Below are 22,998 nucleotides of genomic sequence, written 5' to 3'. Positions count from 1 at the left end.
TTAAATTTAAGACATTTTAAGACCCGGACACCCTGCTTTATTTTGGTATGTTGATGTACTTCCAACTGAAAGTGAATATTGAGTACTTTATATATTGAGCAAACTAATGCTAAGAGGGGCGTGGTAAAGAATATTTTGACTAAAGCCATCAAACTGATGATGTCAACCGACAAGGACCATCACTCCTACATGGAAGCAAATGGTCAAACTTTGATTGAAGATTACCAACAACCTTTTTTTTTTTGTCGGTGGATTAATTGTTTACCTAAAAAATAACAATGTGTGCTAGAAAAATAAACATACATTTTGATATTACAGACTTTAAGATTAAAACAAACAACATTAAGTATTTTTAACTATAATGACATTTAAATGACTTTAAATCAACTCACCAGGACGTTTCCGCGCACCCTCTTCTTTCGCTTTGCCTCCCTTGTTACGGAACTCAGGACCTCGGAATTCATCTTTAGTTTCATTAGCAACCGGTTCTGGCTTCACGACCACTGTGCCTGTAAAATTTGAAGCCAAGATATTCAGTATGCATCTTAAACAAACTGCTTCAGAAGACTCATCAGAACAGAGGACTAACCTTGTGGCAGCTTGCTAATATCCAAACTGCTCTGCATGCTGTCATCTGCACCGGGTTCACCTCCACTCTCATTCGCACATTCAGATTCATCTAAGGCAGTGTGCTTGGTCACAAATGAAGGTTTTCTTTCATTCAAAAAAGGAGAAAATGGGTTATTAGTAGAACCAGACGGAATATGACATTTTTTGCTATTTCCGTGCAGAATTTTGCTAAAAATCTTCAGATTTATGCAGAATGATTTTGGAAGTATCATAACAAACACCTTAATATATAAAATAAAAAGTAATACATTTTTAACTTTTATTTAATGTTTACAATACAAATCCAATTAGATCTACTTTATTTGGTAAAAAAGCAAGTAGATAATATATCTACTAAAAGACAGAAAATATGACTTTACAAACTGTATTGTAAATAAACCATATGAATATTTTCATTTTAGTCAATAATATTACTGAAATTAACTTAAAAACTGAATAAAAATAAATTTACACAAATAAATAAACATAATCAACAATGGGCTAAAAATCTTTGGAAATCTGCGCACGCAGATTCAGTGTGGGCCTAGTTTAGACTGTTCCATTAAATATCCTCAATGTATCTGCTCTAATGTATCTGCTGTTACAACTTTCCCAAAACAGCATAATTCCCATGAAAATGAAACATAGCAAGCACAAAATTAATATTAAATCACACTTAAATTAATAATTATACATTGTACATATTGTGTAAATACATGTTTTTACATTGTATATCTGCTTGATTAAATACTTTCATGTAATTATATCTGTAATTACATTTAGAATTACAGTACCTGTCACAACCTACCCATACCACCAAACCCTTCCCTAAAAATACCAGTATCCCACATTAAGATTGCAATACATTAACATTGCTGGTGTGCCCATTTATTTACATCAAAATATAAATACAATGTATTTCATGTGTTCATAATGTCATAATTTACAATCTCCTTATAATACCGGTATCATGCTCATGTCATTATACACATCTGAACTGATATAGCGCGCGCACACACACACACACACACACACACACACACACACACACACACACACACACACGCACACACGCACACACGCACACACGCACACACGCACACACACACACGCACACGGTAATCCTTCTAGTCCATCTACTTCACCGGAAAAACCCAACTCACCTCTTTGAGCGTGAAGATGAAGGTTTGGTCATTTCTGAAGAGCAACCAGGCTAAGGAAAATAAATAAATAAATAAATAAATGTGGTGACATTAAATGCACACTTTACTATACTACTGTTTTACAACAAGCTGATAAACACATTGCTGTCATTTAACAACCCAACGCAGAAAGAAGTGCAGAATTAAGCACACAAATCAAACTTACGACAAGGTTCATTTGCGATACATGAGATGTGGACAGAAACCCATTGTATGGACGATTGTATGTTGATAAATGTGGTAACTGAAAACTATTCGATTGATGCGTTTGTCATAAAAGCAACAGGACTACACTTCGACTACATTTGTGCATGCGCCGAGAACTTTTTGACCAGACTACGGACTAAAGCTGATAATATAAATAATGTCCAGTTTCTTACACAGAGTGATTGTTTTGCTTCACAAGACCTCAGTCTGTCATCAGGAGACACAGCTTTTGATTTGGACTTGTTTGTATGTATTCATTTTTAAACTTAAAAGACTGCAACCATTGACTGCCATTATAAGGATCACTTTCTTATCTTCTTTAATGCTCTACTGAAAAGAGAAAGCCTTCTACATCTTGTAGTAAGTAAATTATAACATTTGTGGGTAAACTTTCCCTAAAATATTCATTTAATGACACAGATAAGCATAATCTGGCCAAAAAGAGGAACTTCTCGATCCTCGGATCTTAGCAGTTCAAGTGAACCAACAGTGGCAGCTCCAGGACTTTTTGTTAAGGGTGCTAAAGGGGGCTTAGGAGTTAACACTTAACAAAGGGGTGCTAAAATGAATTCAACTGAGAGAGAGTAATAAACGCATTAGTTTCAGCTATCTAAATAGCATGCAAATCCCGCTACCTTGTGATTGTTTTATTTATACACATTTAAATAATTACTTTTACTTATATATATATATATATATATATATATACACACACACATACACACATATACACACATACAGTTGAAGTCAGAATTATTAGCGCCCCTTTGAATTTTCTTTTCTTTAAATATTTCCCTAATGATGTTTAACAGAGCAAGAAAATTGTTCACAGTATGTCTGATAATATTTTTTCTCCTGGTGAAAGTCTTATTTGTTTTATTTCGGCTAGAATAAAAGCAGTTTTTAATTTTTAAAAACCATTTTAAGGTTGATATTATTAGCCCCTTTAAGCTATGATTTTTTTGCGATAGTCTACAGAACAAACCATCGTTATACAATAACTTGCCTAAATTACCCTAACCTGCCTAGTTAACCTAATTAACCTAGTTAAGCCTTTAAATGTCACTTAAAGCTGTATAAAAGTGTCTTGAAAAATATTTAGTAAAATATTATTTACTGTCATCATGGCAAAGATAAAATAAATTAGTTATTAGAGATTAGATAAAAAAAGTTGAAAAAAATTTGTTGAAAAAAATCTCTCAGTTATACAGAAACTGGGGGGAAAATAAACAGGGGGCTAATAATTTTGACTTCAACTGTGTGTGTGTGTGTCTATATATATATACACACATATACATTATATATATATATATATATATATATATATATATACATACATACATACACACACACACACACACCCACACACACACACACACACACACACACACACATACACTAAGTTGTATATAAACATAAGAATACTTAATGTATTAAACTCATCATTAGGGCTGGGTATCGAGTTTTATACGATACTTTTTAAGCACCGACCGAACCGTCTCGATACTACAGAGTATCAAAAAAATCATTTTTGTCAGTACCAAATTTCGATACCCAAGGCTATAATCTTGTCAACGTCAGTGAGCACCACTTGGAGAAAACCTGCATCCTTATAGTGCCCGGATCAAATGCTGGCTGCGGGGAGGCTGTCTTGAAAATCAGCAGTTTACGGCGGCTACGCCCACTCGCGCAGAGCTTGTCAAATTGTCAAACACACATACAAAATCAGTTAACTTTTAGCCCTTCTTGCTTGTGCACCGTTAAAGTTTAAGGCCCCGTTTACACTGCAGATAAATGTGACCCAATTCCGATTTTTTGTTCATATGTGACACAGATCGGATCTGTATGAGGACCGTAACGCATGCATTCGGATATTCAGCGATCGGTTTCAGGTCTCCTTCATATGTGGAAATAAATCAGATATAAATCGGATATGTGACAATGCGACTGTCATGTAAACAGGCAGATCGGATTTATTGAGGCGTTCTGTTCTGATCATCATTAAACTTGTGACAATGTGGTGCTTCTCCGCTGTTTAATGATGTAGAAGGAAGAGCGTGTGTGGAGATTCCGACACGGTAAACAACAACAACAGAGGAAACATGGAGGAAAGTGGTCAGTCGCCACAATTTGCTCCCACCAGACCTCAGATCTCTCTCACACATTCCTCTGAATGATGGAGTACATCATACAGCATATAAACCATAAGCGCAAGCTGTGATGACGGCCCTTTCCCACCTCCTCTGCCTCAAAATCATTTTAAAGTTGGGCGAATTATGTGTTGTAACTTTTGCTTTTTGTCGCTATTAATACACTCACTGCGGGCTACACATAGAACAACTTTACTCTCACCAGCAGCACCAGTGCGCACACAGGCAAAGGCTACATCTTCATCTACACACACACACACACACACACATATCAGGGCCATACCATTACGTAAACTGCGTGGGGTAAATCTGGACTGAACCATTCACTGCTTACGCTTCGCATATTTTGCAGAGCTAAGTGGCTGTGGCACAGATGCTAGAACCCGCGTTTATGCATGCATCGTAAATTGTACGGCAAATGTAAAGACATGAATTGGATATGGGTCACAATTAAAAGAACATGTAAACAGACAGACAAAAAAATCTGATATAGGCAGTATCATATGTATACGGAATTGGGCATCAAGACCTGACAGTGTAAACGGGGCTTAAGTTAGTGCGAGGTAAATTTATTAATCCTTTTATGACCTAACGTACGCTGTGTAACGTTATGTACTGTTTTGATGGCTTTAAATACCTGGCTAAGTTGATACTAAAATACTTTAAGGTTAACACTAAATGATGAGGTTTACCTCACATCAAACTTACCTAATATAATTGTCCTTATCCTTGGCTGCATTAACAGTTTAGCTTTCATGTTTTCTTCACATTAATGTTATAGTCTCATAATGACCCTGGAATTAGGAGACCATCAAGTGATAATCCATTTACACTGGCAGAAAAAGTAAAAATGAACAAAGAAAGGAAAGATGAATGCCACAGGGCCGTTACAAATTTTATTGTTAAAGGTTTGCTGCCTTTTTCTACTGTGGAGAAAGATTAGATTTACTGGATATGCATTTTTCAATGCCTAGAAAGGAACCAAAAACATAGTCAAAATAAGTCCATGCGATATGTGGTTCAGTCATAATTATATGAAGCTGCAAGAATAATTTGTGCGCAAAGTAAACAAAAATAACTTTATTCAATGATTTATCCATAAGAGGATCAGAAAGCTCTTGGATTAAATCCAAAATATCTTCATTTGTAGATAATTATTGACAGAATTTCAATTTTTTTGGGTGAACTAAACCTTTAAGCAGCAGTAAGCCTCACAAATACTTAATATTGATTGACTTAAAACTGCTTAAACTTTATTAAAACTGTTTGCACTAATATATTGTGTTAACTACACTTTGTTCATTTTGTGCTTTTGTTCCTTTGTTTATTGGTCTTAGAGATAAGCCTGCTGTGAAAAGTGTCATGAACATCCTGAAAAAATAATCTTGTTAAAATATATTTCTAAAAATAAAAGTATCGTTCGGAACCGGTATCGAATTCAAGGTATCGGTATCGAAAATTTTGGAAAGATCCCCAGCCCTACTCATATGCCAGTGTTTTAAGTAAAATAAATTTTAATAAAAAATAACAAAAGACACTTATGCAATAAGACACTAATGCAATAAGACACTAATGCAATCGTTGAACACTTTTTTTTCTTTTAACTTATTATTTTCTTTTAATTTATTTTTTTTACACATTTATTTGCTCATTTTTTGACCATCAAGTGTCAGTCAATCTCAGTTAGTCAAACATTTTTTTTGCCAATTCATAAAACTATTTCTACATAAGAACACACTTAAGGAGTAGCTACTCACAGAAGTACATTACAGTAAGACATTTCATAGATTGTTTTGATTTACAGCAAATAAGTTTAAATTCAAAACAGTTTGCTGGTACTTTTCAGGTAGTTTTTCCATGCACTTTAAACAAAAAAAGCTGACTGAGGTCATACCGACAACAGCTAGATGTTCCTCCGGTATAATAACGGCAGTTCTTCCTCTTAATTCTAAAACTTAGACTGAGACTGGGCACTTGTTATTGTTTTCTTCTCAGCTATTCTAGAAATTTTCTGAAATTTGCGATCCTTTACATAGATAGCGCTCCATCTTGATAGTGAATAGATGGACTTAAAGGTAGCGGTAAAATGCGCACTCTACATAAACTTGACTTAACTTACACCTTCCTTCCCATAATGTCATTTTTTTAATTAAAAGAACTCGTTATAAAAAATACAATAAAATACAATACAGTGAAAAGGTTTTCATTTTACTCCTTTTCATTTTTATTTTCTAATGTTAATGAAAGTGGGTCTAAGTAAAGTGATATTACACCAAAGCACCCGACCTATTTATTGTATAAAAAAGTAATGCACTGATGTCCTTGTACATTTTAACTTCAGAAATCATAAACATGACAATTTTGAAAAGGCACAAGAAACAAACATAATGAACAATCCCAACAGCGTCATCCGTCTTTTTTTCTTTCTCAGTGGCTTATATGCATATTCTTAGAACATAACCAACTGTTTTGAAGGATAGTCATCAAGATGGGTATTTTGCATAACTGTATCTGTCAATTCAAGAAAAAGTCAACAGAAAGGCAGCTCAGTCTGTTTTTGGCCACTAATAGGCTTGCACAACAATGGTTTTGAATTCCTTTAGGGCATCTGCTGTGTAAAACATATGCTTGATAAGTTGGCGGTTCATTCCGCTGTGGTGACCCCTGATGAATAAAGGGATTAAGCCGAAGGAAAATGAATGAATGAATGATAAATAATTCTGGGGCTAATAATTCTGACTTCAACTGTATGTACATCCCCAACACATACCATGCATTGGGATGGCATCACTGTTTTTAAAGATTCCTGTTAGGAGTGATTACACAGAAGCGATAATGGCGGTGTTTTCAAAAACATGTCCTTTGAATAACCATTTTCTTAATTACTCATTTTCAGTGCCCAAAATGCTTTAAATATTTTAGGATGAAAACCTTGCCATGTAAATGACCACTTAGTCAGGCAAAAGCTTTTCCAAGCCATTTTAACAGGAAGCAGAGAGTACTGAAAACTGCATAATGCTGGATACTTGTCACAATGCAGCTGGACAGGATAGTTAAGAGTAAAAGTACAGATTAAAAAAAAAAAAAAAAAAACACATACCTCGTTCATCTTCTCATCGGCAATATTTACGTCATTGGTTGCCATTTTACCTGAAATAAAGAGTACAAATAAAAATAGTAAATTATAACTATAGTTTGCAGTTACAGGTTTGCTGAAGTCAAAATGAAGCCCCTTTTAAAAACGTTATATTTTATATAATATCATAATACTGTGCTTTGGGGCTGTGCAATATTGATTAGAACTGTCTTGATATATTTGAAGATTTTCTTGCTAACAATTTAGATGCTTTTTGTTCTGGTACTATGACTGGTTTGAACTCTCAAACCCATTCATATCAGCCGCAGCTCATCTATAAGAACCCCACCAAAATATTCATCCAAAAAACATAGACCTCTATATAAAAGAAATTATTAATAAATTGTAAGTTCTGCGTTAAACTAATAAAAAATGAAAAAAAAAATACATAATAAAATTGACCCATGGTTAATGGCAAAAAAGTAAAATGATACCAAGTGGAAAGTGTCTAAGACTTCTGAGCTAAACAGCACCCCACAATATCACAAAGTAAATATGTGGTGAAAAGGTGTAGTGCAGCTCAGTCCTATTGAGATCCATAATTCGAGACTGCCAAGCTCATTTTTACCTTGCATGAACCTCACTCCAAAACAATATAAGATCCAGCTGTTCATCTATGAGTCTGCAACAAGTTGGCATCTGTTTTTCCCCTACCCATGTTGAGTAGTGCATCACAACAATGAAGTACAAATCTTTAAATGAGATCATGTGAAAAGTGTTTTATGCTTCTTTATCGAGTTTGTTCTGAGAAAAGACATATATTCTATTTTATTTATGATCTATTCCACTGACTTGATGCATATGCAGGTTGCCAGATTGATAACACCAAATAAGAACCAGCATTACACCAAGTTAATAATGTAATGTACACATTTGCCCTATTTGTATCGATCGCAAACTACAAACCACCTCATGTGGATTTGCCTAACTCTGAATCGGTGTCATTTTGGAGTACTGATAGTCCTCTGGAGGTTGCATTTGTCAGACACATGAATTGAGGCATTCCCGTTATAATCATAATCAAGTTAACGGTTAAATATACTGTTGATCTTACAGTTTTTTTGGGTAGATGCTGAAGCTTTTTAGGATGTTTAGAATGTTTGATCGCTTACTCTAACTACTTTCTTTTGGCAGCTTCCATGACTGAAATAAAATACTCTGCACTTTCTACTAAGTCTACCCGGGGTGCCAAAATCCAACTGGTGAAACTGGCAGTGGGCGGGGTTACACAGATCAAAAACAAAAGACAGACATTCAAACATGAAATGCATATTTTTAAAGGAGAATAACAAAAGTGTTGTTTTTCAGATAACCATATAGGTTAACTAGGCATATTGCTTAAATATCTGCAAACATATTATGATATTTTTTATGCTTTAGAAAAAAAGTCAGTAAAACAATAGTCATAAACATACAATGTGTCATTTGTTAAACCAATTTGTTCAAAATGTGAAAAACAAAAAACAAAAACAAAGCAAGAGACCCTCTTTATGGGATTGCTGTATGATTAATAACTTTCTAAATGAATTTTGCAAATAATTATCAATATTGTTTCATTAATAAAACTGTCACATCCTCAATCATCCTGACATTATGGGTAAAACAGCAATCGTGATCAATCAATACTTTGGAAAAACACTATATGGAAAAAATAAAAGACAAACTTATTGGGAAAAAGGCATCTGTGCATCTTCCATGCTGTGAAATTGTGTGAAACAAAATCGATTTCAGCTAGCACGCTGTTGCAAAATTGAGGGAAAGTTGGTTTTATTTTCGCACATTCTGACTTTCTCATTAATAACGTAATTACAGAAAAGTATTCTTTACAAATTATGAAAAGGGAAATCATATTAGCAGCTCGTTTACAGTCAATTAAATATGCTAATGTTGTTTTGAAGTCATAATTGTATGTGGTTTCAGACCGAAGATTTAAAGTAAAGAGGTAAACAACATGGGGACCATTAGAATAAACAAACAATATTATAATAATAAACGAATATTAAACCAACTTTACCTCAATTGTTGCAAAAAAATTATTTCATGATCACAGACATTACTGCACAGCCTCATGAACAAAGAATGAACAATTTATTTAATAAGATGGTTTTAATTCAGTAAAATATTTTGACATGTCTAAATTAAAGTTTTATTTAAAACTTAAAAACAAAAGTATGATTTTTTTTATGTTTAACTTTTAAGTGTTGTGAAATTTACTTTAAGAGTTTTTAGGCTCTGTGGGAAACCTGAACTATTAAATAGAAAAATAATTATTTATGAAAAAAGGTAGGCCTGCACAATATTGGAAAAATCTAACATTGCGATTTTTTTTTATTCTGTGATATATATAGCAATATGAATACAATTTCACTAGACGAGTTGAATAACTATTAGGAAAGAATATATAATTTTAGATTAATTGGGATGATTCTGAATAGGAGTGCATAAAATATAATAAACAATCTACGAGCATAGAAAAATTCAATTTAGAAAAAGATACTAATTAAATAAACAGCATTTTTGTTTTCCCAAGTTGTTGAACTGTATTCAGATATACAGTAATTGAATAATCAAATGTAAAATAATACGGCATAGTCTTCGTTGTATAAACAATTCAATCAATTATTTCATGTTAAATTAAAAACGGTACAATTTTGCATTTAAAACCTTCACACAGTCACAGGCCTCAAAAAAACACCTGCAAAATGACAGATTTATGGCTGGTCAATTTGGCCTAAAATTTAAATCTCAAATAATTGAACATTTTAACTTGATTACTATTACTTATTAATAACTGATTATATATATATATATATATTTTTTTTTTTTTTTTTTTTTTTTTTTTTTTTGCCCTCATAGTTCACTGACAAGTTGTTCAGTAAATATGCAAACATATTACTACAAGTGAGAGAATTTTGAATGAAGCGTGCATTACTTGATTTTAAAATAAAGCAAACACACACCATCTACTATCTATGATTACTTCAATGTTGAATAACTGAAATTAAAACACACACTGCCTAAAACAAACAGTCGCTGTTTCTTATAAAAAAGTGTAAATAAATAACTTGCACTTTTGAAAACAAAATTTATTACTGTTATTGTTATTATTTTCATATTAAAAGTAGAAAATAAGCAGTATCTCTTCTAAATAAAACAACTCTTGTATATCCTGTAAATAATATTTTAAACAGTGAATTTCTTGCACTCTGCATGTTTTTTGTAAACAAATATTTTAATGTAAATAATAATTTTATTGTAATGAAAAATATGCTGTCTTAAGGCTTGTCTGGCGCAGCTTACAATCATCGTCAAAGTAGTACAAATGTGCAATGTGTAGTTATATTTTTTGAGAGGTGCACAGAAATCAATGCAGAAGTATAAATCAGTCTTAAGTCAGAATTATTAGCCCCCTTTGATTTTTTTTATTTATTTATATATTTCCCAAATGATGTTTAACAGAGCAAGGGCATTTTCACAGTATGTCTGATAATATTTTTTCTTCTGGAGAAGATCTTATTTGTTTTAGTTCGGCTCGAAAAAAAAGTTCTAAATTTTTTATAAACCTTTCGTTCTACAGAACAAACCATCGTTATACAATAACTTGCCTAATTACCCTAACCTGCCTAGTTAACCTAATTAACCTAGTTAAGCCTTTAAATTTAACTTTAAGCTGTATTGAACTTATTCTTCAATGCGAAAGTGCGCTCGTTCTTGCGATTGTTTTAGAACTTCCGATTCCACTGTCTATGGGAGACATGACTAGGAATAATAAACGGCAGAAAACGGTCACACTACTTACTCTACAAACAAGTGTTTGCATGACAATACAGACAAAGTAGAATAATATAATAAGAAAATATCAGTTTGCAACATCGAGCAGCAAAACGAGCTGTTTTTAACGTCTAAAAATGAATGGACATGAATGAGACCGGAAGTCTTGAGCCAAAATGATTCAAATGGCTGCGCCCACTCGTACACGGAGAATAAAGTGAATAGAAGTGTCTTAAAAACATCTACTAAAATATTGTTTACTGTAATCATGGCAAAGATAAAAGAAATCAGTTATCAGAAATGAGTTATTCAAACTATTTTGTTTAGAAATATGTCGAAAAAAAATATTCTCTCTGTTAAACAGAAATTGGAGAAAAAAAAATAAACAGGAGGGCTAATAATTCTGACTTCAACTGTATATGTTTCCACAAAAATATTTAGCCATAAAAAATAAATAAATAAATCTAAACAACGCCTACTGTCTTTATCAGTTGTGTTAACAAAAGTCACCCTCACCACTGGAAATGTCTTGAGAATCAATGCTTTCGATGTCTGGTGAATGACCCAAGAACTCATGAAGTTTAGTCACCAATGTATTCAGCTTACTTGACCTAAAAACACAAGATATGTATAAAGATATATGTTAACTTTCCACATTTCAAATACTTAACACAGAAACTGCTGTTAATTGTAAACTGTTTATCTACTGTAAACTGAAATATGATGGAATTTGTGTGTAGGTATAACGTTAAAATGTCTTATCAATAAGACAAATAATTAGTCATTAAAATATCAATTTATTATTTTTTTACACTTACATATTCTTTGTGGATGTCTCTGAAAATGAATATGTGACTGACATAGATTACGCTCGTGTTAGAGAGTTAATTTGAAGGGGACATCGAGTAAAAAAAAAATCTCTGAACAAAGCCCATAGACAAAAAAAACCTAAACCGGAAGCGATGCGACCTATATCACAGCATGTTGAGGTTTCTTGGAATTTGAGACAAGTCAATTAGTTATAATGATGCCATTACAAACCAAATTTAGGTATACTTTAACATACATGAACCAAATAACAACACCAGATCAATAATCACACAAAAAGAGGAGTTCGGAGTGAGGGGAGTGACTGAGGTAATTTCGGGCGCCGCGGTATTTTTGATTGACAGATGGCGTCATCACGGAGCCCGTCTCCTATTAGCGCGTAACAACAGCCGGTAACAGGACGGAAGACACGCACTGATAAGGGCTAACATAAACAAACCGAGCTCGTACCTGCAATTAAAAGCGAGCTACATTCCACAAAACCAAATTCATTAGGTGAGACAATAGAGGTGAAAAATCAAAGCGTGTCACAAAAAACTAACGAGGCTGATCATAATGTTTTGGCTTCTTGTGCGACAGACTGTTATCCACTGATTCACCTTCGATACATGAGTCGATATCATAAGTAAACAAAGCAGAGACACGAAAAGAACATACAATTTTCGTAAATCTTCCTAATTCCTAGTGTTTTGGTGAAGTGCTGAGAATTTGGTGGAGAAAGGCCTAGTTCTAGCATATGCCCAGTGCACCCATATAGCTGCACAATAGAGCGAAAAATGAAACTTACTGTAAAACAAACGCAACACGCGTCATTGTGATCTCAATCCGCTTAAAACAACCATATGACGCCACTTAACGGTTTCCAGGACTAAAGCATGCATTTACAATGTGCACAAACGCATGCACATATTACCCGGCTACATCCCTGCACTTACCTCAAGATCTCTATGCTCAGGTCACGCGCGGATCTTTAAGGTGTCTCCAAATTGGCACCTAGAAGGAGGGTGTTTTTCCGTGCGATCCGGTCAAATTCATGTATGTGAATTTTGTGAATTCTGTTTTATGCCGATCGGGGCAGACAAAGCGAGAGCGCCATCTTGCCGGATGGCTGGAGACGCGCTAAAATGGCGCACGCGAGACTCATCTCATCTGCGCGCGCGCTCTCTGAATGCATTGAACGAGACTATACACACACACATGCACCAGAGCAGTTCACTTCACTTTTATTATGACAGTGCGTGCCTTAATCTCGTGGTCACCAAACACATTTTGGAAATAACCTGAAAGATCGCATATGAAAGAATTCATGTATTTAATGCTACATATATGACCGTATAAAGGGAAAGTGTAGCATGAGCTCTATGATTGGATTCCGGACACATGCTTGTACCGGCGCGCTATATTGAAAATAGGTATAATTAACGTCATGCATTTTCTTTATGTTATACGTCCTCAGCATATTCGTGCTTGTTAACAATTCATCACGATGCAAGCTTTGCACTTTATACACACTCGTAGTCTGTGCTGTGCTACATATAGAAAACATGCATGTGCAGGAAATGTGCTCGTGTTCTCCGGTACATGCGTCCTCGTGCATGCAGTCGCAACCTCGGTAGTGCACATACCTGCAGATGTCGGTGGTCATCTCGTTGCCTTCATATACCTGCGACTTGCTCTATAACGTAATGCTTGCAACTGATTTTATCTACGTTTTTTTCCTCGACGTAGTCCCAAGAATGCTTAATATTAAACAATGCCAGGATCCATGTTGCTATGGTGGAGCTCCATCCAGCTGATTGGCCCGTTTCATCCCATAACCGTAAAGCAGGAAAAGAAATTCCTTGCTCTGTAGATTTAATTTTATATCTTTAAAATGACTCCAGATTTTGGAGAAATTATCAATCAATACAAATAGACAAACTAAGAGGAAACCAAGCAAATTTTATTTTGAAGCAAATATCAAAAACGTTCATTACATTTGATTGAAAAAAAAAACATGTTTATGCATGATCACTGGAAGTTTAAACGAAAGCTCTTCTCTTGCTCCTTGCTCCGGCTGTCACACAACTTCGAGACCTCCTCCACTCGCCTCTGGAGTAAAACTGCACATAAAAAGCATGTTGAATGCAAAGGATTCAATGAAACATTTCAAAAACACTGTGTAGCAAAATATGTATCAAATTGAAGTGGACACGGACCAGAATTTTGCTCCACCCATTGTAGGGAGTCCATGTGTGCATTGAGAATTTTGCAAATCTGCTGAAGCTGAAAAAAAAAACACACCACAAAACATTCTTAGCCCAGGTAACAGCATTTGTCACAAATATACAGTTAAAGTCAGAATTATTACCCCCCCCCCCTTTTTTTTTTTCTTTTCTTTTTTAAATTTTTCCCCAAATTATGTTTAACAGAGTAAGGAAATTTTCACAATATGTCTGATAATATTTTTTCTTCTGAAGAAAGTCTTATTTGTTTTATTTCAGCTAGAATAAAAGCAGTTTTTAATTTTTTAAAAATCATTTTAAGGTCATTATTAGCGCCTTTAAGCTATATATTTTTTCGATAGTTAACGGAACAAACCATCGTTATACAATAACTTGCCTTATTACCCTAACCTGCCTAGTTAACCTAATTAACCTAGTTAAGCCTTTAAATGTCACTTTAAGCTCTATAGAAGTGTCTTAAAACATATCTAGTAAAATATGATTTACTGTCGTCATGGCAAATATAAAATAAATCAATTATTAGAAATGAGTTTTTAAAACTGTTATGTTTAGAAATGTGTTGAAAAATCTCTCCATTAAACAGAAATAGGGGGGAAAAAAATTGGGGGCGAATAATTTAGGGGGGCTAATAATTCTGACTTCAACTGTAGATTATATTGTGCATACCGGGTCAGCGGTGTCAGCGGGTCCACTGGATGTGTTGAGGTGTTCAATAATCTCTTTTAGATCTTGGGACATTCTTTTGAGTTGGGCATCCACATTTTCAGCCAACTTGTACCTGGATAAAAGATTATTAGTATTTGAAGAAAATGTGAGCTTCTGACAGGGTTGATTGAAACTACATTTACACAATATTTTTTAATTGCTATAAAACACAAAACTTTTTTTTATTATTATGCCTGGCATCCACATAACACCAGAGTATTCAATCTGAAACAGACTTTTAGCTGCAAACTCTCAGGTTGTGTTTCAGTGTAGATTGACCAAAACTTATGTCAATGAAGCCGTTTACATTCACTCCCTGATCAGGTATCCTAGATTTTAATTAAATATCAATTTAAGACCCTGAGGCCGGGTAAAATTATATTTATGCGACAAGCCTCAAGTTTAAGGAAATCAAGAAAGTAGATTTTCTTTATTTTAAAGTATCAAAAAATAAATAAATAAATAAATAAATAAATAAATAAATAAATAAATAAATATATATATATATATATAATATATATATATATATATATATATATATATATATATATATATATATATATATATATATATATATATATATATATATATATATATATATATATATATATAGATTGTGAGTACAAACATATAAAAGCAAATACCAATACAGTCTGAATGTCTTGCCCTTACCTGTATGACCAAAAATTATATAAATATAAAGAATATTTTTCAGTTGCTTCAGTACTATAATGACAGAATCTGTGATCACGCCTGAGAATCTCATATGCACACAAGAAATCATAGAACCAAAAAAGCCACTTTTCCATTTTCCATGTAATATTTGGTTTGCTAACTTTTTAAAACACTAGTATTAATTTCAGATAAGAGGTTTGTTTAGCTTTAAATACACTCACAGGCCACTTTATTCGGTACACCTTACCTGTACCGGGTTGGACCACCTTTTGCTTTCAACTGCTTTAATTCTTCATGGCATTAATTCAACAAGGTACTAGAAATATTCCTTAGAGATTTTGGTCCATATTGACATGATAGCATCACATAGTTGCTGCAGATTTGTCGGCTGCACATCCATGATGAGAATCTCCCATTCCACCACATCAAAAAGGTGCTCTATTGGATTGAGCTCTGGTGACTGTGGAGGCCATTTGAGTACAGTGAACTCATTGTCATGTTCAAGAAACCAGTCTGAGATGATTTGAGCTTTATTACATGGCACGTTATCCTGCTGGAATTAGCCATCAGAAGATGGGTACATTGTGGTCATAAAGGAATGGACATGCCACAATACTCAGGTAGGCCGTGGTGTTGACACAATGCTCAACTGGTACTAATGGGCCCAAAGTGTGCCAAGAAAATATCCCCCACACCAATACACCACCACCAGGCTGAACCTGTGATACAAGGCTGGATCTATGCTTTCATGCCTTTCAAATTCTGACCCTACCATCTGAACGTCGCAGCAGAAATCGAGACTCAGACCAGGCAACTTTTTCCAATCTTTTTAATATTTTGATAAGCAAATTGTAGCCTTTTCAGCCTTTTCTGTTCTTAGTTGACAGAAGTGGCACCTGGTGTGGTCTTCTGCTGCTGTAGCCCATCCACCTCAAGGTTTGACGTGTTGTGCGTTCAGAGATGCTCTTCTGCATACCTCGGTTGTAACGAGTGGTTATTTGAGTTACTGTTGCCTTTCTAACAGCTTGAATCAGTCTGGCCATTCTCTCCTCTGACATCAACAAGACATTTGTGCCCTCAGAACTGCCACTTACTGTATATTTTCTCTTTTTCAGACCATTCTCTGTAAAGCCTAGAGATGGTTATGCATGAAAAGCCCTGTAGATCAGCAGTTTCTGAAATACTCAGACTAGCCCGTCTGGCACCAACAACCATGCCACGTTCAAAGTCACATAAATCACCTTTCTTCCCAATTCTGATGCTCGGTTTGAACTGCAGCAGATTGTCTTGACCATGTCTACATGCCTAAATGCATTGAGTTGCTACCATGTGATTGGCTGATTAGAAATTTAAGTTAACAAGCAGGTGTACCTAATAAAGTACCCAGTGAGTGTACATCCAGCCAGATGTCTGTGCCTACTTTACAAACTCAACTTGTGAATATCTTTTTAAGTTGTTCGTTTCAATTATTATATATAACAATACATTTTTTAATTTTTTTTTTTTTAGATTATTACCCTGTTCTCTCCTGAATGCTGGTTAAAAATAATAACATTAATAAATACTGCCAACTAAAATGTGCATTTTTCTCTCAACAGAATTTTATAGTTTGCACATTTTTTGTAATGTATACTTTACATCTGCTCTAAAAAATAAATAAATACAATTTTGTACTATAATTATAGTAACTATTTAGAACAAACTATAAAAATGTAGATATACAGGTAACTTTAAGGATTGCTGCCAATAAAACCTGACATTTTCTTTTTTTAGGTGTTTAAAATGATTTACAATTTATAATGATTATAATTGTATATAGGCTACAATATTGTACTACAATTTTGGATCTAATTTTAGCTTCTGCCATGTGTTTTCAGTTGTGTAGTGTGGATGAAGGTCTTTTCTGAAATCTCATAAAAATGCCAATCTGACATTAATGGTTTTCATTTTAAAACAAACATTCTGTTAAAATGAAAACACAGCCATGTAAATGTAGCCAGATATCTGCCAGCTTATGTTCTTACGTTCTTTCTCGTTCTTCATCTGCATTCTGCATGTATATGGTTCCACTTTGCTCCTTCACAGACTCCTCTAACGGACTAAGAAGATCCTCCAGCTCTTTCTGCTGGGAAAGGATAAAGTCCAGTTCTTGATCCAGCCTGTGGTAAAACCACAAATGTTTTTAACAGTAAGATTACAGCATCTGACAGCAATACAAGCTGTCTGGTCATGTCTTAGACTGATCGTTTTATACTACAAGATTAACAAATCCTATTATACAGCTCTTGGAAATACTTCATTGTGACTGATCAATCACTAAGGCTGATTATAGGAATATTTGAATACTTAAGAGTATTCGATAGTTATAACAGGCAACTGGTTTTGCTAGTTTCATTATGTGCATTAAAGAACCTCTATTTGGGTTTTTGAAAATGAGCTTCCATACAGTATGTAACAGCACTAGGTGAATTAAAACATCCAGCTGAGGTTTAAATCTGAAATTGCCCCTTGTTTAAAACTATTGATTCTTTAGCGAAATATTTGACTCTGAGTCGAATAAACGAATCGAGTTGGGTTCAGATCACCAAATATGTAGTTCTAGTTCCAGTAAAATGTGCACGCGCTTGCCCTCCACACACTAGCGGAGACACGGGGGATCACGGGACTGATCATAAGGCAAAGATGACGATCACTGACAGATGGAGATTCGGCTGAGGGCTTAAAGTTCATTTTCACAACAACACCACTGTATAGCCAACCTAGTGCTGTGTTTGCTCCTGTAATTTTTCTGACGATACAATAACCTGCAACGTGGGATTTGACAGGCGTTTGCTATTGAAGGAGCAGCAGAGACTATGGGACTTTGTCAGACTTTGTCAGTAACTTTTACAGTTCATATGAACCAGTTTCTTCTTCCTCCGGATCATAACATGCAAGCGTAATTAAAATTGCTGCCTCGTTTTGTGTAGTTTGCAAAATACGTGTTTAATAGTGTGTTATAAGTTGTAATCACCCAGTGCGGCTTGTAATAACGTATCAATTATAGATCAGTGCTTGTACTGTATCTCTCAGGCTAAATCTGTATGGGGCTGTTCACATATCGTGTCCAAAACTACATTGAAAACGCGACGTGTGCTTCTTCCTTTACCAATTTAAACGCGCTTCTGAACTGTCGATCCTCTGTTGTTTGCCTTTGCTATGGCCACTATTGACCAATCGCAATAGACTGGATCATCGGTCCAATCAGTGCAGTTTAGCTTCGTGCTAAGGAGGGGTTTGGGAACAAATGAATCTCTGAACGATTCATATGGGAGTCGCTGGGATAATTAGGTAAAATAAATGCATATTATAAAACAATGAAAGTGTTTTTGACCTTGCACGCATATCAGTATGTTGTTGGAGACCCCTAAAACCAAAATATGACCTCTTTAAATGCAAAATAGGAGCTCTTTAGGGGATAGTTTACCTACAAATGTAAATTTACCATTTACTCTCACTCAAATGTTTGCTAAAAAAGTGTTTCTCTTTCTTCTGTTGAACACTAAAAATATATAAAAAAATTATATTTTAAAGAAAGCTAAAAACCTGTAACCATTGACTTCCATAGTATTAGTTTTTCTGCTATGGAAGTCAATAGTTAGAGGTTTCAATCTTTTTTCCAAAATTTTTTTTTTTTTGTTAAATAGAAGAACGAAACTCAAATATTTCATAGAAGTAAATGGTGGGTCAATTACACAATTTTTATTTGTCATTTTTAAGTGAGCAATCACTTTAAGTAAATAAAAACATTACCTTCGCTGGTCCAGTTTCACTTTCTCCATATCTTTATGTAAAGCAGTTATCTGTGGGAGGGAGGAAAAGGAAATTGATGTTCCTGGAAACCTTTAGCAGCATGACCTACTTTTTGATAAGCTAACTATTAGTATCTTTAAACCATTTTGTTAATTCCAAAGAAAACGTCACATGAAAGTCTGAAATCAACACATATTCCTAGTATCTATGACATCACATGCTTCCACAAACGTTTTATTTAAAGACCTTTTCTTCGTTGGTGCATGGAGGTGCTATAGTGACCAGCGGCTTCGGGTAAGGTGCTTAGAACTTCCATTAAAATTGTCATCAGCCAGAGCAGCGTTTCTCAACTGTGTGTCAATACTGTTTTCAGTGGCTTGCAGAGTTTTTCTGAAGCAAAACTTTAATTTTGAAGGAAAGATGTGTTAAAGCCGTCATACTTCTATCAGATGCAGTTCAAGTGCGAGAGAAAAAGCTCTCCTAATTCAGTGTCTGCCGTCAGATTAGATGCTGAAATATAGCGTCAGTGTTCCTGACCTGTCAGCTGTTATAATGTACTCCGCAACTCTTCAATGCAAACACACACACACGAACAATACCTCATTATAAAGAGCGAATCATATTACTGCCATGAAACTAGCAGGTATGTAAGCAGTGCAATTTCCAAAAATTACCAATAAATATCCGTTACTGATACTTTGCTGGCTGATGTGCATGTTGATTGCAGTCGGGAGCAGTTACGTTTCATTTAGTTGTAGTTAGTTATATTGTGTAGTATTTATCACGGCATGTGTTTTTCTGTCATTTCAAATGCCACTTTATTTTCACTTTGTGACACTTAATCAATGTGTCAGTGAGACAGTACAGTAGGCTACATGCAGAGGTGGAAAGTAACGAATAACATTTACTCACGTTACTGTACTTTAGTTTTTTTGTGAATTTGTACTTTTTAGAGTAGTGTTTAAAATCTGTAATTTGACTTTTACTTAAGTATGTTTTGCCTAAAGTGTTGTACTTCGCTACATTTTAAATCAAATCTATTACAGAGTAAAATAATAAGTAATCCAACAGAAAAAAAATTAAATGCACCGGGAAACCACATCACTGCAGCACCAGGTAAAATAGTTTGTCTATTTACTGTTGCTGGAGTTGGATTTATGGCCTGATTTTAGAAAGTTTTCAGCTAAATGCCTGTCAATCCCAGCAATGACAAGGTAAGCTATGAATACGCTTGCATATTTCCTACTCTTTGTGGTGCATATCTCGTAGTGTGCATTGTATATGGTTAATAATATTATGCTAGTATGGTTGCCATGAAATGCTTTACTATACGGAAATAAAACAGCTTGCACATGATATAATCCAGCCCGCGATGGATGCAGGGAGGCTTCTTTCCCATCGCACCTGCAAGCTGAGATGAAGCAGCGCATGCGCAGCACATGGGTAGGGCAGTATCAGCGCACAGGCGTTTGCTTTTCATACTTTCTATGGTTATGTTGGTTAAAGTTACCTAAAAGTAATATGAGTAGTGTACGCATTTCTGAGACATTAAATTGTAATTATCTAATTACAAAAAAATTTACAGTAACTAGTATGATATAATGCATTACATTTTGAAAGTAACTTGCGCAGCTGTGTTCGTAACATTGCTAATTCATTAGAACCAGGATTAGATATTAAGGGGGACATGGAGCAAAATTGTCTATGAACAATTTAGTTAACTAAGCAGATGTTAGAATTTGTTTAAATAGTTAAATAGGATAATCTGTAAAATATTTTGAATAATTGTATATGTATATGTATATATATATATGTATATATATATATATATATATATATATATATTTTTTTTTTTTTTTTAATTTTATTTTTTTTTTTTGGTCGTTAATTTTTAAAGTTGTTTATTTAAATAAAAACAACTTAATAGATATTTATATCCTCTTGTCCCTTTTGAGAAATAGTTACTCTTTACTCATGAGTAAATCTTTAATGAGTTAATTTTTACTTTTACTTGAGTAGATTTATACACGTAACTTTACTTTTACTTAAGTAGTTGTTTTTTTTTTTAAAGTAACAGTACTTTTCCTTGAGTAGAACATTTTATTACTCTTTCCACCTCTGGCTGTGTGTGTGTCAAACATGTTGGTGAATTACATTTGTTTGAGTTGGTTATATATTTGAAAAAAAGAGATAATGTCCACTATAGCGACAATGAGGTTGCATTTAAATGTCTGACAATGAGGAAAAAATGCCTTGCAGCAGTTGTTTTCCATCCCATTGGATTTTTAAAGTAACAAGTCCAGCAGGTGGTGCTGATCGACAGCAGTATTAGTTCAAAGATGTTAAAAGCAGGTAAAATAGATTAAAACTATCCGAATGTGACCGTTTATATGCATCAAGGTGCCAACCTGAAATACTTACTCAAACATGCAAAGCATAATGGGTAATTTTGCGTTCTAAGAAAAAGGTCTATAGATAACTGTAACTTTTAAAATAGTGCAATACAAAATAATTTAGTAGTAGGTTTAAAACATGCCAAGTTGTAATGGAATGCTCACACCAGACACACAGGAAGCATCAATTATCAACCCATGCATCAACCCATGGTGCGAATCTGCGTCTATTGTAAAGTGAATTTTACACATGAATGAAGTGAATTTGACATGCAAATGGGGTAAACTCAATGTTCACACAATTAATTACGTGCAAATAGCTTGCAAGCCGCATCTGGTGTTAATGCCCCATCACAGCCCCTGGTTTCATTATTGGTCAGATTAAACATTGATCTTGCTTTAATTATGCCCATATGAAAAGAGCGTGCCTTTCATTTGTGCATTTCTGTACCAGGGTATATGCAGGAATCCTAAAGGAAATTTCAATAACTATTAAAGACTTTTTAAAGACCTTCTCAGAATATTTTAAGACCTCGTCGCCACTTCCAAGTTCTAATCAAACCTTTAACTTAATAAACAGTTGCTAATAAACAGTTGTAGTTAAATAAATGAATGGAGCACAACCATGCAAAATAACTTAGATAAGCTCAGAAGAAACAAACCTTGAAAGAATAAATTACATTTTTGTTTTTTAGCGACAGGTTTAAGCCACTTTTTAAACTTATCTTTCTTCAATCAGGAGTATGTAAACTTGCATTATCCCATTTTGCGATCAGTTTTGCTCTATGGCAGGGCTATTCAATTAGTTTATCATGGGGGCCAGTTCATAAAAAAGCATCCCAAATGAGGGGCTAGAGAGATATTACTTGCAGTGTGTGATGACAGAACTGCATATAAGAGCCCATATGCTGTATTTTTACTCCTTGAGACACCAGCGTTGGCTTATTCTACATTAAAATGTTAATATATTGTATATTGAAACTACATAATATAACTGCATTGTACAAGAGGCTTTTTTTTTTAACAAACATTCAAATGTTGTATTTCAAAACACAACAAAAGCAGTGCATTGCTCAAGTAGGCTTCTTCTACATTCAGACACATTCATTTGTTGTGTTTTGAACTGCATAACAATTATGGATGGAACGATTATAGATTTTGGTTGTACAATTATAGTCTGAAGAATAATCATGGTTTCACTGTTATCGCGTCTAATTTAAATTTAAGCTTTATATTTGGTATTTAACTTGTTATCTGTGTTCATACATACATAATTTTAATCATTTGTAATAATTTGTCTAACAA

At 34.3% G+C, this 22,998-nt stretch overlaps 2 protein-coding genes across 6 annotated transcripts in view; both read right to left on the bottom strand.

The window, feature by feature from the left end:
• The window catches only part of atrx (ATRX chromatin remodeler), a 68,188-nt gene extending 54,625 nt beyond the window's left edge, over positions 1-13,563 (bottom strand). Inside the window, exons 1-6 of one of the 2 annotated variants that reach the window (XM_056472964.1) lie at positions 13,529-13,563; positions 11,592-11,686; positions 7,269-7,318; positions 1,773-1,822; positions 590-714; positions 393-509 (exon numbers count right to left, since the gene is read on the bottom strand). In XM_056472964.1, the coding sequence (XP_056328939.1) occupies positions 393-509; positions 590-714; positions 1,773-1,822; positions 7,269-7,318; positions 11,592-11,686; positions 13,529-13,548 (457 nt within the window). In that variant the 5' untranslated portion in view covers positions 13,549-13,563. Of the gene's footprint in view, positions 1-392; positions 510-589; positions 715-1,772; positions 1,823-7,268; positions 7,319-11,591; positions 11,687-12,838; positions 13,012-13,528 lie in introns of those variants that run through there. The other variant, XM_056472965.1, reaches the window with a different exon arrangement.
• A 261-nt stretch (positions 13,564-13,824) lies between these two features.
• The window catches only part of nup62l (nucleoporin 62 like), a 34,643-nt gene continuing 25,469 nt past the window's right edge, over positions 13,825-22,998 (bottom strand). For all 4 annotated transcript variants that reach the window (XM_056472686.1, XM_056472688.1, XM_056472687.1 and 1 more), the window contains 5 exons: positions 19,301-19,350; positions 17,533-17,667; positions 14,795-14,906; positions 14,102-14,168; positions 13,825-14,005 (listed from right to left, as the gene is read on the bottom strand). In XM_056472686.1, the coding sequence (XP_056328661.1) occupies positions 13,914-14,005; positions 14,102-14,168; positions 14,795-14,906; positions 17,533-17,667; positions 19,301-19,350 (456 nt within the window). In that variant the 3' untranslated portion in view covers positions 13,825-13,913. The remainder of the gene's footprint in view (positions 14,006-14,101; positions 14,169-14,794; positions 14,907-17,532; positions 17,668-19,300; positions 19,351-22,998) is intronic.

This window comes from Danio aesculapii, chromosome 14, assembly GCF_903798145.1.
Source record: "Danio aesculapii chromosome 14, fDanAes4.1, whole genome shotgun sequence".
Taxonomy (NCBI): domain Eukaryota; kingdom Metazoa; phylum Chordata; class Actinopteri; order Cypriniformes; family Danionidae; genus Danio; species Danio aesculapii.
Note: the sequence above shows the minus strand (reverse complement) of the source record. Positions and strands in the feature narration are given on the sequence as shown.